Source organism: Ambystoma mexicanum, chromosome 9 (assembly GCF_040938575.1).
Source record: "Ambystoma mexicanum isolate Mex_15411 chromosome 9, UKY_AmexF1_1, whole genome shotgun sequence".
Lineage (NCBI taxonomy): Eukaryota > Metazoa > Chordata > Amphibia > Caudata > Ambystomatidae > Ambystoma > Ambystoma mexicanum.
In genome coordinates, this window is record NC_090931.1 from 1,486,116,745 (window position 1) to 1,486,129,477 (window position 12,733).

At 44.9% G+C, this 12,733-nt stretch overlaps 1 protein-coding gene across 5 annotated transcripts in view; it reads right to left on the reverse strand.

Moving 5' to 3' along the window:
• Positions 1–12,733, reverse strand: part of STK11IP (serine/threonine kinase 11 interacting protein) — a 771,273-nt gene that overhangs the window by 672,610 nt on the left and 85,930 nt on the right. For 3 of the 5 annotated variants that reach the window (XM_069616954.1, XM_069616950.1, XM_069616952.1), the window contains exon 2: positions 2,302–2,365. In XM_069616954.1, coding sequence (XP_069473055.1) covers positions 2,302–2,362 — 61 coding nt within the window. In that variant the 5' untranslated portion in view covers positions 2,363–2,365. Of the gene's footprint in view, positions 1–2,301; positions 2,366–5,937; positions 6,215–6,234; positions 6,315–12,733 lie in introns of those variants that run through there. The other 2 variants (XM_069616953.1, XM_069616951.1) reach the window with 2 other exon arrangements.

Below are 12,733 nucleotides of genomic sequence, written 5' to 3' on the forward strand. Positions count from 1 at the left end.
TCGAAGAAGACTAGGTCAAGAGGAGTCAAATCCTGAAATAGTATCAACAGGAAGATGGTTAAACAAAAGGACCAGGGCACCAAAAGGGTGGACGAGTCCCCTTTATGAACTAAACCAGTTAGTAACTCTTTGTAGATTGTCTATTGAGGCTGGGGAAGCCTAGCCACGAGAATGGAGTCATTCTCCTGGACTTTAAGTGGTTTTCTCTTAGTGGTGGGGATATAGTAGGTTAGCTCTAGGATGGAGGGCAGACTGATTGTTTTTGGACTTTCCTATTGACGAGCATCTTAGTTTTGTTAGGTAGGGCAACCTGTAGAGTTAGGGATACTGAGGCCTTTTCTTTCTTTACTTTAATAAATCACTTAAAATGGCAGAACCTGGTCCTCCTTCTTCTGGCACTGGCACTGGCACACACACACACACACGTACGCACGTACATACGTACGTACGTACGTGAAGAATCTAGACACACCATATTGTAAATAACATTCTCACTGAAACACTTAAAATAATTCTAATCCAAAGAACAAGCTATATACTGGATATCAAGTACATTTTTTCATCATATTGAATACGTTTTGCTTAAAAACTGGCCTCTGGTTTAAAGAGAGTCAGATGCCTGTGTGCATGTGTGTATAGTTACACTCCCGGTTTAGTGCCTAATCAAAACGGCCCCTGCTCAGGATTTTCTCTAGTCTGTTTGTAGGGAGTAGTGGTTTCTGCAGCGCTCAGGGAACAACCTACTTGCCTGGTGTCACATGCCACTCTGGTATCTTAGTGAGAAAAAACAGGCTACTCTGGTCTTTGAGGGAAACACAGCCTAACCTTCATACCACTGGCATCCTCTCACTACAGGCTCCCCCTTGGGCAGAGTATACCCAAGCATACCGACACAGTGCCCTGGTACTTCCGAACTGCACACGTCAAGACAGTTTCCTCGGTCTTCACAAAGCAGATCTGTCCTTGCAGATGCCCATTGGCAGACCTTGCCCAGCCTGGGCAACCTGCTGAACTGAGGCACTGTAGGATGGTGCTTGGCGGCCTCAGCAAGGCATAAAATAAGCAGTGTTGCGGAGCAATTTGCTATGCAATTCTGTTGGTTTGCTAATTAATTTGTCACTTGTGTAGCAAAGTTAGCTATTTAAGTATTCTGTTTAATGAAAGTACAGATCACTGTGCATTCCTCTCCTGCCTTCGGATCTCTCTCCACCCTCTTTTCTCTGTTCACTGCAAGTTCAAAGGGGCTAATGGAGAACGAGTGCAGCAGTAATCATCCCCTTCACTCATGTGCAAAAAAGGCTGGTGTGGGAGTGCTATGCACATTTTATTTTTCAAATAATTGCAAACCAGAAATAATCGGGATAATACTGTTATTAAGGTAACTGTATCCCGTCAGCAAAAGACCTGTATGCGTTAGTGATTTATTTTTTTAAGAAAGGCTTTCAATTCTTTTTCTAACACTGTAATAGGTTACATAATGCATAATACAGTAACGCTACATTGTCTACATGCTTTACGTTGAAGTGCATCTAAATCTCAGTGTCAACTAGATTTCATTTTTTTGGGGAAGATGCATCACATTGACGAGTGGACACCTTTGCAAATGTACATGACCACGATGGCAACCCTAGTCCTGTGGCCTGCTGGTTACATACAGCTTGCAACTGGTGCTCAACCCATGAGCTGATCCCATCAGGGGTCACATACGGGCACGCCAGCGGTGGGCATAAGCCACCACTGTACTCCTTCAACACAAGCAGCAAATCTAATATGTGAGCCAAAGAGCTTTCCAGTGATCCAGAGATGTTGTCTAAAGCAGACATGTAGTAGAATTCCATTTTTACTGCACCTTTTTACGTTGCCGTAAACGAATTGCAGTAGCAGGTCCCGTTGTAAACGCCCTGCTGTGCAAGAGTGGCACGCAGGGGTAAACAGGTCAAGCTGCTGGTCAGGTATTAAAGTCATTCACCTCCTGGCACAAATGCCAGCACGCCGAGCGCACAGGGCACACCAATTCCTACTTCGCAATCCCCAGGGGCAAGCGCACATTTGGAGGCCTGACTGCACGATTGCTTTGTGTCCCGCCTCTCAGGCACCCAATGACAAGGACGCGTACACCTCAAACCCCAAAGTCGTCCACTGACAGACGTCTGTGGTCAGATAGCCTCAGGGGAAAGAAAGGGCCTGCTAGAGAGAGGAGTAGGCAGTACCTTCAACAAGCAGACTAGTCGGATGCTGCATTTCACGTGACCCGCCCCCGTACTGCACCCCACCACGAAGCTGGAAGAGGAGCTCACTCACCAAACTCTTGAAGGAGGCGAGACAGGGCAGACACCAAGGTAATTCGCCCTTCAGCAGACATCTCCTGGAGGAAGAGAGGAGAAGAGGACATTACTTCCTGGGAACATTTCACGCCCGCAGGAAACGTGCTTTAAGGAAATCATTGCAATAATGCCTGCCTTTAACTCAGCACTCACTCACTCCCTGCAAGAAATAACCATGAGAGCAAAGGCACAGCACACCCACAGGCCTATCACACCCCGATCCTGCTCCCTGCTACTGGTGCGAGGTGCTCTCGGAATGGAGCCACACACGGGTGCTGCTCCACACAGCAGGTCTACAGGGGGAGGCAGCGCTAGCAATCAACCCGGCTTCACACCGAACCTAGCAAACACATCATGCCAAGGGCCCTGGCATACCGCGCCAGGCAAGCTCCAATGCTGATGTATTTGCCAAGTTTAGGAATGTGGCGTCTAGATGGTCAACCCTGTGCACCTCAAAACATGGTATGTCCTGTCCAGAGCCCAAAAGCTTTGCATGCAGAGGCCACCTCCCACTTCTGTTATTGGGCAAAATCCAGCCAATCCAAAAAGAGGGCGGCCCCCCTGAGGGAAAGCCAAAGGACAGACGGTGAACAGCGTAGCACCCACACCTGCGCTGCTAGAGGTACTTAATCCACACATGCCCAGGTAGAGGCAGTAACTGAGGCAGCATTAAAAGATGGCCGCTGTGCATTGGTGCAGAGGCACGCCTGCTCTGCACTAGGCCGGGCATTGCTCCTCGTGCAGGTGGTACAGGGGTACATTTAGATGTGTAGGGCGCTAGTTTATGCCCTCATTATACATTCGTGCAAGGTTAGGTTATGATGATGATGATTGATACCGCGCACTCTACCACCCAAGGGCAGTCTCCAGGCGCTCCCGTGGCTAGAGGAGGGCTGGGTGCGCTAGTGAGGTTAGGACAATAGGCCCTGGCGTCTGTGAGCATTGTTGTGCATGCCCGAGTTGGCTCTGGAGGCCCCGTGCATTGTAACTATATGGGTAGGACTCAGTGTTGAGATCGTTTTTAACTCAACGATAGGGCAGTGGGTGTTTTTAGGATATGCAGTTTTATTTATTGGACTGTTTTTGTTATTGTGTGTGTGTTTTGTAAAGCGCTATGATGCTCCACTTAAAGCTAGAGAAAAATATTAAATAAAATACAAAATAATTTATCTGTGCACGTCTCCTCCGCCACTCGAATGGGTACAATTATATTTTTATTCAACCAGTTTGCCACAGGGTGTGCTCAAGTCCCCTTAAAAGTGGCACTCATCTTAGAACAGATTAAATACTGAACACCAGGGCAAAGCGGATCTTAAACGGGAAATGTTCCACCTGGAAGAATGCCTCCACACGAAGATGACATGCCCTCAAAAGGACGCTGCGTGCGACGGCCCCTCCACCAGAAGGGCTGGCAGTGCCCGAGAGGAAGGCCCGTCAGAAACATAGGCCGCCCGTGTTACATGGCCGCCCTCCAGAAATGCCGCCCCAAGAGGAACAGGCATTTCAGCAGCGCGTGCATGAAATACAGGAAGTCCCGGCGCACATGCAGCCGGCACTCCTAATATCTCCCTTCTGGGCAACTGCCAGCAGATTTCTAGTGAGTACAGCCCCATTTAATTCGTTTCCCAATCTTAGAACAACTGCGCTCTATCCCCAATAAACACTAGACTGGTAGATTCCTTTACGACCCCTTTATGTTTCCAGTTTGGCAATCAAGTGTGTTCGCATGTTGCACAGTATCCCAGGGCAAGCACTTCCACTATGCTTAGTTCCTATAGGATGAACTTCCAGGTGAGTGCAAGTCAAGTACACTGCAAGGTCACTGCTACACAATACAGCCCGATTCCCACGGTGTTCAACTCCAGTGTACTCTGGCCACGTCAGAGGCTCAATGCGGTAAAGTAGCCATTCACTTGCCTGACCTCACGGACACAGCTCCAAATTCATCCTTCCGGGAGAAGGATGGGGAAGGGTCGCTAGAAAGAAGGACTTTGAAATTAGTTAAAAGTGGTCCGGCTGAAGTTCCGGAAGCAACGGACGACCTTCCTTTTCTCCTCTGCTTTGCCAATCTTCCTGTCTGCCTAATTGACTAGCTGGGGTGCCCTCAGAGTCTCACTGGGTACCATGCTCCTTGCCTCTGAGCCTACCACGCACTTAGGAGCTGCAACAGTAACCCTACAGCCCCTCTGCCTCCTTGCCATTACCCAGAGCTGCACTGCCCCGGCTGCACTTCCCCTTTCCCTAACCACCTGCACTTTGCGTTATTGCACTCCCACAATCTGAATGACACACGGCTTAAAATCGTTCGTCTTTTCCTCCCTTTGTCTCCCCCTCCCCCCCTTGTCTTGTCGCGCCTAAAAACACTTGTGTAGAGGCGCGTTATAAATGACTTTTTATAACAATAAGCAGGTTAATCCGATCCAAGGGATCTACCCCGTTCCCACTGGGGGGAGGAACAAAGGGGGGAGGGGGGTGTAGGCAGGCGGAGTGCTGCATAAATGCACATTCTCGTACACTCCCAGATTTCAAACTGGTGTGAACAACCCAGTAAACTCACACTTTGAAAATCCCCGTATATATACACGCAGTTAGCAAACATCCAGTATATGCCTGGAGTGAGCTGCTCGCTGTGCACACCCCCACCACACACGAGGGTTCCCCATTCCTGCAGCAGCAGCATACGGGCAGTGGGGCAATCCTGCATGTGCCCAGTGTGAAAGTGCCAGGGAACTCTATACGACTACAGCAGATGGCCAATTGGACTTTACTTTTCTAAGACCATGCCAGGACCTTCTGGTTTGGCAAATGCACTCAATTCACGGTTGCCAACCTCAGATCAGAGCCCATTGCCAGTCAACCAAGCCGCAGAATATTCGGAGTATGCACAGCCAGGAGCACCCTCCCAGACTGGCAATGTAAGAACACTTCCAGTCTGGCAATGCCAGCGCACGCACAGTTTCCAAAATCCAAGCGCACTGCCACAGTCCGATACTCCTAATATGCAAAAAAAAAGAGAAGTTCACCGTAAACTTGCAGCGCCTGCAATGCTGGGATCTGCTCGATTTTCATAGAGCCAGTGTATTGGGCAGGCTGCAAATCCTCGTTGCAGAATCCCACTAAACCCCTGGCGTGCAGAATAAGGAATGCAACATGGAGCGTAGCTTCAGTGGTTGCCGCATGACAGCAGTCCCCAGACTCCAGGGGTGCGGCAGCCCCCAGTTTACTGTTCCAGAAGCTGCCCATGCTCCCCGCCGTTCAACTAAACAATCCCAGAATATCTGACATTTCAAGTTCACCCCCCAATTGAGGGCTACACCCTATACTTCCAGCATAGCCCCATTTCACCGCCCCACAAGGGCAGCACACTTCAAGCTTGGAAAACCCTCGGGCGCTTCCAGTGACAATAACACGCACTTCTAGAGCGTGCCGCGTTCACCCCGATGGGGCGCCATGGCGTCCATAGCAGATGGTGGTTACTCAAAACAATGGTACTCATTTCATCAACCACGGAAGGATGAAGAGCCGAGTCAGCATGCCGGGTTATACAACCCCATTTACACCCAGTTCACATTGCAAAAGTATTATTTTCAGTTTGCAGATCCAGTATACTCACTTTGCTTAATCACATCGGATCAATCATTTGAAAACAGCAGTAACCTCTCCGTTTGTGAACCCGGAATATCCAAGTATACTTCAGATCTGCAAATCTCTGTAGACGCCAGGTTTGCACAATTGCAGTACGCTCCCAGATGTACAGTCGAGCCCAGTCTGCAGAATCCCAGCAGGCGGTTATACCCAGTTACGCAAGCGCAGTGCGTCGAAATCCTCTTGGACAATTCCATGTACCCCCAGCCTATGCCAGCACATTCTCAGTACACCCACACTTTGGCAAAGTGAGAAGCCCACTAACCTCCTACACGGCTGTGCAAGCTGTGCGTTTGGAGGTCAGAGTTGCGAGGGCGAGGACGGCGTTGCTTGAGACTTTGTTCCTCTTCTGCTCACTTCAGGCTCGTGACTCTAATACAGATGTGCCCTGGAACTTATGCTCTGGCTGGCCAGAGTGTCTGGGAAATACCCGTCCTCTCGCTCTATGCAGACCTTGCACGTGGTTTGGGAGCGTGGGAGTACAGGATATACTCATAGCCCTGCCGTGAATTAGGCCTGCTCATAACCCTTGCTTTCTTTTGCTCAAAGTCGCCATTGAGCTTGGGAGTGGGTTCCTGGGAGTTCGGCACGTAGCCCTTGAACACATGCACACCATGGTATCAATTTTGAGACCACCAATACAGTTCAATTGTATTCACTTTTTTTTTTCTTATCTAATTTTTCATTTGCCATTATTGCGGAATCACCAACTTTCCTCTATGTGTGAGCTCCGTAGTGGGGGAGCGGTAACTCAGGAAATATCCCAGGCAGACATTTTAGAGGCTATACATTTGCCTCTGCATCTTTCTGACTGATCCTTTGGAATCGTGTTAAACAACTTGCTTTACACCAAAGACTAAAGGGTATTGCGTCCTTTTGCCGACACCCATTTTTCCGATGAGTGTTTTGCCGTGGGAGCTTTGCAGAAAGTGACCATGGGGGGTGTGGGGGGGGGGTAAATAAATGGTTGGGGGGAAATTAAGGGGATTTTAGGGGGGGGGGGAGAAACTCCCCTAAAAATAATGTAATATACATTTCGATTAACTTTTTCAGCAAAACACCCGTCCGAAAAAAGGAGGTTGGTGAAATGACATGGAACCGACTAAAGAGGACGCAACATCAGTCGTAGTTGATTCCAGCAATCACATCACACATACAAATCTAATCAACTAATTTGATAACTTCTATTTTCCCTCACTTGGAACATTCAAAATTGGAAATACATTGCATACATATCTCTATTTCTACTCCTCCCTCAATATCTCAAGTAACCTTCCAAAGTGCATCAGGGATGGCTGCTTACAATTCATTCAAGTCGAACATCTCAGAACATAGTTTTGCTGATCCGCCTCCTAATTTGTCTGCTTCAAGTACGGGTTCGTTTTTCGATTCCTCCCCTGTAAGCGTCCACCCTTGAAGACTTTCTACAATGACCCCAGGCATGCAATTTCGATGGAACACTCCTTGTGATCAAACGTTACTTGAGATCAATCAGGTCCTCTGTATATTAGTTTCACTTTACGATGGTCTAAAGTTGGAGGCTAAAGCAAACTCTGTAGCCATTGAATCATTGTTGTCGAAGATGGATAACATAAAACTACATATTGCAGCTAAAGAATTTCTCTTCGGACAATTATATAAAAAAGAAAGGGCCTGAATCATCAGCAACTACAAAGGATCTAAGGTGGGGCAACAAAGCTACTGACGCCAATAATGCCAAAGATCCTGTTCATATGGACTTTTCCATTGTGAACGTTCCAACACCGACCACATTGGTGTCAAATATACCGTCTTCCTCTAATCCCACATCTACACTGCCGATTGTTTGCTAATCGGATGATGTTGTTTGTTTAACACCTATGAATCTTCCTATAACCATGGATATTGACCCGAATACCAGGGCTTCCTGTTCCATAACTAATTCCTCTTCCTTGCCCATCACAACTACAAATATCTATCAGAAGAAAAAAACATATGAAGAAACGTGACCAAGCAATTAAAACAAAAGAAATACCTTCAGTGAAAAACGATACCAATCGACCATCTAGGCAATTCATATCCTAATGTCTTAGTCAGCCAACCGTCAAAGCAGTGCTGTCTCACAGGGTCACAAATAAACCATCGTCATGCATAACTAAATTGAAATCAATCTTGATTTCACATGAGGATAAAACATGCTGAAAAAGATCCTATTGATGCTTTAATTAAAGTTGGTCCTGAGAAAGCGCAGGTGATGCAAACCAGTCTTAAACATGGCCTATCCAAATGCAGCCATGCTTCACCTAGGCTGACTTTGGTTCATTCCACCAAGTCTTTAGATAATCAACAGAGCTCCAATTCCAATATGAGGACAAAGACAAGCATAGAACAAATTACGCTATCCTCACAAAGTGAAAATGAATGTCCCGAACCATCTAGAGTCCCTGTAAAACACAGTTATTTAGTCAGTCATCAAGAGCTTCTAGTCCTAGTACAGGGGTTGCACGTTCCAAGATGCTCATCTCCAATTGGAATGGGGGCTTCCATTTGGTCTATTTCCACAAAAACATAAAATATAGCACACACGCCTCTGGGCTGGTGAACTCGGGAGCAGGAATCTATTAAGTTGTTCGATCCAAATCCAAATCCACTCCCAACAGCAAGCCTCACTTGCTTCCAATTCCATCGCACGCACTCAGATTTTACGCAATTTCAAGGTGAGCACAATACAATCAGTCATATGATCAAGGATTCTTCCTTTCACTTACCGGTAGGTTCTAGTGCACTTTCACAGCGTGAACGCCAAATAATAAATCTGCATGTGCACAATACGGTCTACAAGGGTAAAGAAAAGGAACACTCACATCCATACGTAATTTTGTTTGAGGGACTCTTGACTGAAAATAATTCATTAATACCAAGGAGCTCGACCATTCTACAGCTATTTATGGTAATACCAAATCTCTCCCAAATTTCTTTGCACGATATACAAAGAGTAGACTTTCTTAATCGTTCCAGAGCAACTTGCTCTCTTGCCAATCTAAAATCAAAATTCATTTATGATCACATAATGACTGAAAGGGAAAACTTTAGCGTACTTGTCTTTGATAAATCGCAATACACATGATCACACACTAAGGCCATTAAAGCACATGAGAGCAATCAACCATCTTCTCCAATTGCCGAAATCTAATGATTGAAGAACATGATTCAAGCCTCTGAACGGACTAACAACTGGTCGTGGCTAATAAAAGTATTGCAACAATGAACCTCTGGTACGTCTGAAACTATTCAAACTACAGATTTTTTCATGACTTTCATGGAACACACAAGGCCATGGACATCTATTCACTAATCTCAAATTGGGATGCAAATTACAATCTCCGTCCATCTTTGCCTTACACGAGACCTGGTTGACTGAACCGATCTTAATGGCTGGGTAGCATCTTTCCCGTCAATTTGCTAACAAAAGTCCCTTAGGTCGCCCTTTCGGTGGCCTAATTACAGGAATTCGATCATCCCCTACTATATCAATACTTGGTTCCTATGAAGTATGCACTCGAATATTGGCTACTCTCATACAACATAATAGGTTTATAGTCATTGCACCAAAAACGATGCATCGAAATGCCACACCATCGAAAAAATAGCATTGTTTACCCAAGCATCGACAGGCTCTCTTTTACATGCAAAAGTGCATTGCCATCGAAACCAGTCCATCGAAAATATAAATGGACTGGTTTCAATGGAAATGCACTTTTACATGTAAAAGATAATATTGCATTTTTTTGTAACGTTAAAACGTTACATGGAGCGGTCCAGTGCTGACATTTCGGCACTGGCCAGCTCCATGTAACATTTTAATGTATTTTTATTTATATTGCGGGGGGTTCGCCCCACTATCCCCCCCCTAACCCTAATCTAACCCATAATCTAACCCTACCCCAACCCTAACCCTAATGGAACCCTTAATCTAACCCTAACCCTAGTCCCAACCCTAACCTCAATATAACCCTTAATCTAACCCTAGCCCCAACCCTAACCCTCACCACTAATTTCGAATATACCATCGAATTATAGTCAATGGAAATGCATTTGAATGGAAATGCTTTTCGATGCTTATAATTCGATGGTATAGCATTCGATGGAATGGTTTTAGATGGATTGACTAAATACCACATAATGGGGTTCGAATTCTGGATTACTTGATTGTGAATATCCAGTGGCTTCAAACATTGAGAAATCTTGATTGCTTTCTTGACTGCCTGACTATTTTCTTACAGGATTGGTCTCAATACAGTGTTTTTGGGGGAAGTTGGACAGAAAGGAGCATGGTCTGCAAATAAAAGGGGTAATGGAAGGTGGTGGTTGACATGCATGGATGGCCTTGGTCACAAACTAATGGATGACTGCTTTAATTCTTCAGCTGTAGCATCCACTTGGACTAGTGGAAACAAGTCCTCTACACTGGATTATGTTTTTGCTAGTCCGCGAGTTCAATCTAGTTGTACTGGATTTCAAGTCATTCCGACCACGTGTAGGCATCACACCATACTGGAGATTATTTTTGATCTCTGATTGGTTTGTGATTGACATTCCCTTTTGACATCTCGTGATTTAACTCTTAACTGTGCTGATAATAAAATCACATGGAATATTGATGCGATTCATCAGGTGAATAACCATCTCTCTCGTCTCCTCTGTACATTTCCAGAAGATTGACGTTTTCATCTCACTTTTGATCATTTTGGTGCCTTCATCAGCTCCTTAATGGTAACTTCGAGTGTATTAAGTAAGCACAGGAAATCGACTAGACTCACCAATAAGTGTAATACTCTACGACATACACATACTTAGAACAAATAACTAGTGATGAGAACGAGAATAATGAGAAAGGATATCAGACATCTTAAATCTCAGTCTGCACCTCCTGTGCACAACGCCACAAAAGCTCATTAGAGTGCTTTGTCAGTCCTATAAAAATGGAGGGCTACAGAAGGATTCCGAGTCCATGTTAAACTGTCTCAAAAATAAGATTCAAGAGCATTTTGGAAATTGATTAACAATTTAGAGCCCTCTACTATCCAAATAAATGCAGTTACTGAACAGGTTTGGGTTGATCACTTCATGGGTCCTTTTTCTCCAGTGGTTATTCAAGAGACCATTCCTGTGCACTCTTTTCTTGATATGCCCCACATATGGATCGTGAATATTTAGGTCTGAAGTTGTATATCGAACATTACAGAATTTTAGTACATCTCATGCCCCAGGTCCTAGTGGACTCTCTAATCTCTTCCATCATATGGGCAGAAGTACTGTCAATACTTTTTCAAAGCATTGCTATTACTGGTGAATTCCCTCCTTCGTGGTCATCTGCTTTTGTCATCTCAATCTATTAAAGAGGGGATAGATCATGCCCTGAAAATTACAGTGCAATTACCATCCAGGATGCAGAAAGCAAAGAGTTTCCTTCCATTCTTCTTTCACATCTGGAATCTTGGATATCTGATTTCAATATTTTGGAAAATGGCAAACGGGGTTTAGACGCAACCTGGGAAAATCGATGAATGGATTGCTTGTCAACTGTCTGCAGCACTTGGCTTCGGGGGTCTACAGCACTTCCCTTCGAGGGGTCAGGGGGGCATCAGTCTATTTTTGTTGCCCCTCTTGATCCAAGCTCTGCTTTCGATGCAGTGGGTAGAAATAAGCTATGGCTTAAGCTTCAGAAGTGGGCATTCGACCTGGTCTTCTCAGGCTTATTGTAGGTTTGTACACAGATACCAACATACAAGTCCGATTGAACAACACGTGTTCTTTCTGAACTATTCACACAGCTCGCTTGGTTCTGTGTTGACCTCCTGCCATTTTAATTTATATCTTGCAGCCATTGATGATCATCTAAAAATCAGCAGTTTTAGTTTCACCCAAGTTATGTCAACTTAGACCAGACTCCCTGGCATATGCGGATGACTACTTATCATTTGACTGCACTCCATTGGGTCTCCAGCGACTGATAAATGCTTTTGTCAGTTACGTTGAGGAACAATCATTGAAAGCCAATCTGGACTAGGCCGCGGTGTTACAACTTTCTAAACCTAGAGTTCTTACTCTTGGAAGATTAGGGACACCAAGATTCAGACTATCTTCCATGAGCTATTTAGTATTCCCGATTCATTCTAAACCATGTATGGGAAATCTGAAGCAATGGTTCAGGGATCCCATTCATGCTTTGTCCTCTCAACAAAAAAAAGGTTAATCACAAGTACTGCATATTTTCATTAAAGCAGGCAATATCATTTTACAAAATAAAATTGGTGCCCAAATTACTACATGGCATAGAGACTTATCCATCCTGTGTGACAAATTGTCTTTCTACTCTTGAAACCCTATTTTGGCGAAAAACACTTCGACTTCCAAACTCGAACGATTGCTGCCATACAATATGAATTTACTATTCCTTCCTTGCAGGCAAAAGCTGACTGGAAACATTTATCATTACACCAAAAGCTTCTATGACTGATAAAGGGTCTTTATTTGAAGACTTTAATAACATCTTGCAAACTGAGGGATGTGCTTGGGTTTGTTCAATAAAAAATAGATGCAATACCATACTTGAAAATATCAATTCCACTCCTGAAGATCTTGTCAATTTTCCCACAAAAGTAAAAAAATCTCTGTTATTTTTATTGGACTGCTACAATACATTTGTTTGACTATCAATCTCTAATGCATCTTCATACGGATTATAAAAAGCTGGGCAATACTGCACCCTTTTTATGCATCTA